The sequence below is a fragment of the Opisthocomus hoazin genome, chromosome 6 (assembly GCF_030867145.1).
Source record: "Opisthocomus hoazin isolate bOpiHoa1 chromosome 6, bOpiHoa1.hap1, whole genome shotgun sequence".
Classification (NCBI taxonomy): Eukaryota; Metazoa; Chordata; class Aves; order Opisthocomiformes; family Opisthocomidae; genus Opisthocomus; species Opisthocomus hoazin.
The window spans coordinates 10821969-10824089 of record NC_134419.1 but is presented as its reverse complement, the minus strand read 5'-3'; the positions used below and the strand labels follow the sequence as shown (position 1 = coordinate 10824089).

General features: G+C 60.5%; 1 protein-coding gene across 1 annotated transcript; it reads left to right on the top strand.

The window, feature by feature from the left end:
• The first annotated feature begins 36 nt into the window (after nt 1-36).
• On the top strand, nt 37-1406 carry UQCRH (ubiquinol-cytochrome c reductase hinge protein). Its single transcript, XM_075424570.1, is given in 7 exon segments — nt 37-143; nt 228-260; nt 502-663; nt 1139-1168; nt 1171-1287; nt 1289-1349; nt 1352-1406. Coding segments are annotated over 7 exon segments (477 nt in total). The 5' UTR covers nt 37-101; the 3' UTR covers nt 1384-1406.
• Nucleotides 1407-2121: the final 715 nt, after the last annotated feature.

Genomic DNA, 2121 nt, shown 5'->3' with positions numbered 1-2121 from the left:
GCCCAGCCCCGGGGGCGGGGCCGCGGCCGCGGCAGCTCTTTCGCTTCCGGTCTCGGGCCGCTCGGCTTCCGGCGGGTGACCCTGCGGAGTCCTTCGGCGCGATGGGGCCGCGCGACGCCGTCGTTCACGCCGGGGAGCCCGAGGTGAGCGGGGCCGGCGGGGCCGCGCCGCAGCCCCGGGGCCTGGGCCGTCCCTGACGGCTGCGCTCTCTGCTTTTGTTCCCGCAGGAGGAGGAGGAGGAGGAGGAGGAAGAGCTGGTGGTAAGGCCGGGCCGGGCCGAGGGGTGCAGGCCGCGGCGGCCCGGAGCCTCTGCAGCGGCGCGTTGCCGGCGGGGGGAGAGGCCCGGGGCCGCTCAGCACCGACGGACGAACTCGTAGGGGCTCGGGGGGTGGGGCGGGGGGCGGCTGACTCTGGGCTCGGCTGCCTGTGGAAGCGGGGGGACCGGGGGGGGGACAGGGCGCCTGGGGTCCCCCCGCCCTGACGGCGGCCCCGCCTGCGCAGGACCCTCTGACCACGGTCCGGGAGCGCTGCGAGCAGACGCAGGAGTGCGTGAAGGCGCGGGAGCGGCTGGAGCTGTGCGACGCGCGGGTGTCGTCCCGCTCCCAGACGGAGGAGCAGTGCACAGAGGAGCTCTTTGACTTCCTGCACGCCAGGGACCACTGCGTAAGTGCAGCGCCCGTGGGCGCCGCGTCCCCGCCGGCGCTGGCAGCCGAGCTGCCTTTGGCCGCGCTTCCCAGAGCTCAGACGGGGTAGCTGTTCAGTCACAGGGAGCTCTGAAGAACTGTGAGCTGTGATACTTTTTCTTGTTAAACGTTTGCTTCCTGCTTGTTACAGCAGTTCCAGCTGGGATTCGGCAGGTTGTTAAACAGCTGAACAAGTAAAACACATTGTTTTTTCCCTGCAAATGGCACTTTTCTATTTCGGTCTCATATTTGCCGTCTTAAACCTTTTTGAGCCTGAAGTGAAGCTTTGTGAGAAATCTCAGCTTGTTGGTTTTCTTGAATGACTCGCTGCAGAACAATGGCAAGAGCTGTGGAGCTGCGTGTGCTAGCGGCCCCGACAACCGAGAGGCGGGTGGTGAGACGCTGCTGATGTCCAGCCCTGAACTGGACATACTGAATGCTTTGTTTCTCTGCAGGTTGCTCACAAACTCTTTAAGAACCTGAAGTGAAGGCAGGCAAGGTCGTCCGTCTGCTCCTGCAGCCCGTCTCGGCGGTGCCTGGATTTGTGGCCCTGCTGTCCGCCCCGCCATTCTCCACGCCACATAGAAATGAAACGGCTTCCTGGCAGCGGCCGAGTGTCAGCATCTCACTGCGTCTCTGCTTGCGGAGGATGCGCAGCCATGCAAAAACCATGTTGATGTTCTGTAATTTTCTGTATTAAATATTCAGAGTTCCATGAAAATACCCACCATTTGTGTCCTAGTTCTTGTGCTTCTGGCTTGTTCTGGGTTAACATTAAATTAGTGGGGGTCAGAGCTCAGTTTGGGGAGGGGGCTTCTCCTTGCTTGTGGGAATGTCCTTTTTGTGCAGCCATGATGCACAGCAGCCAGAGCCCACAGGGCAGAACTTGGCTGCTGGAGCCACAGAGATTATAGCCGAGCCCCACAAGACTGATGTTCACAGAATAATTCTGGTCGAGAGCCGGCTGAACATGAGCCAGCAGTGTGCCCAGGTGGCCAAGAAGGCCAACGGCATCCTGGCTTGTATCAGGAACAGTGTGGCCAGCAGGAGCAGGGAGGTGATCGTGCCCCTGTACTCAGCACTGGTGAGGCCGCACCTCGAGTCCTGTGTTCAGTTTTAGGCCCCTCACTACCCGAAGGACATTGAGGTGCTGGAGTGTGTCCAGAGAAGGGCAGCGAGGCTGGTGAGGGGTCTGCAGAACAAGTCGGATGAGGAGCAGCTGAGGGAACTGGGGTTGTTCAGTCTGGAGCAGAGAAGGCTGAGGGGGGACCTTATTGCTCTCTACAACTACCTGAAAGGAGGTTGTAGTGAGGTGGATGTTGGTCTCTTCTCCCAGGTAACTAGTGATACGATGCAAGGCAATGGCCTCAGGTTGCATGGCAGGAGATTTAGATTGGCTGTTAGGAAAAATTTCTTTACTGAGAGAGTGGCCAGGCAT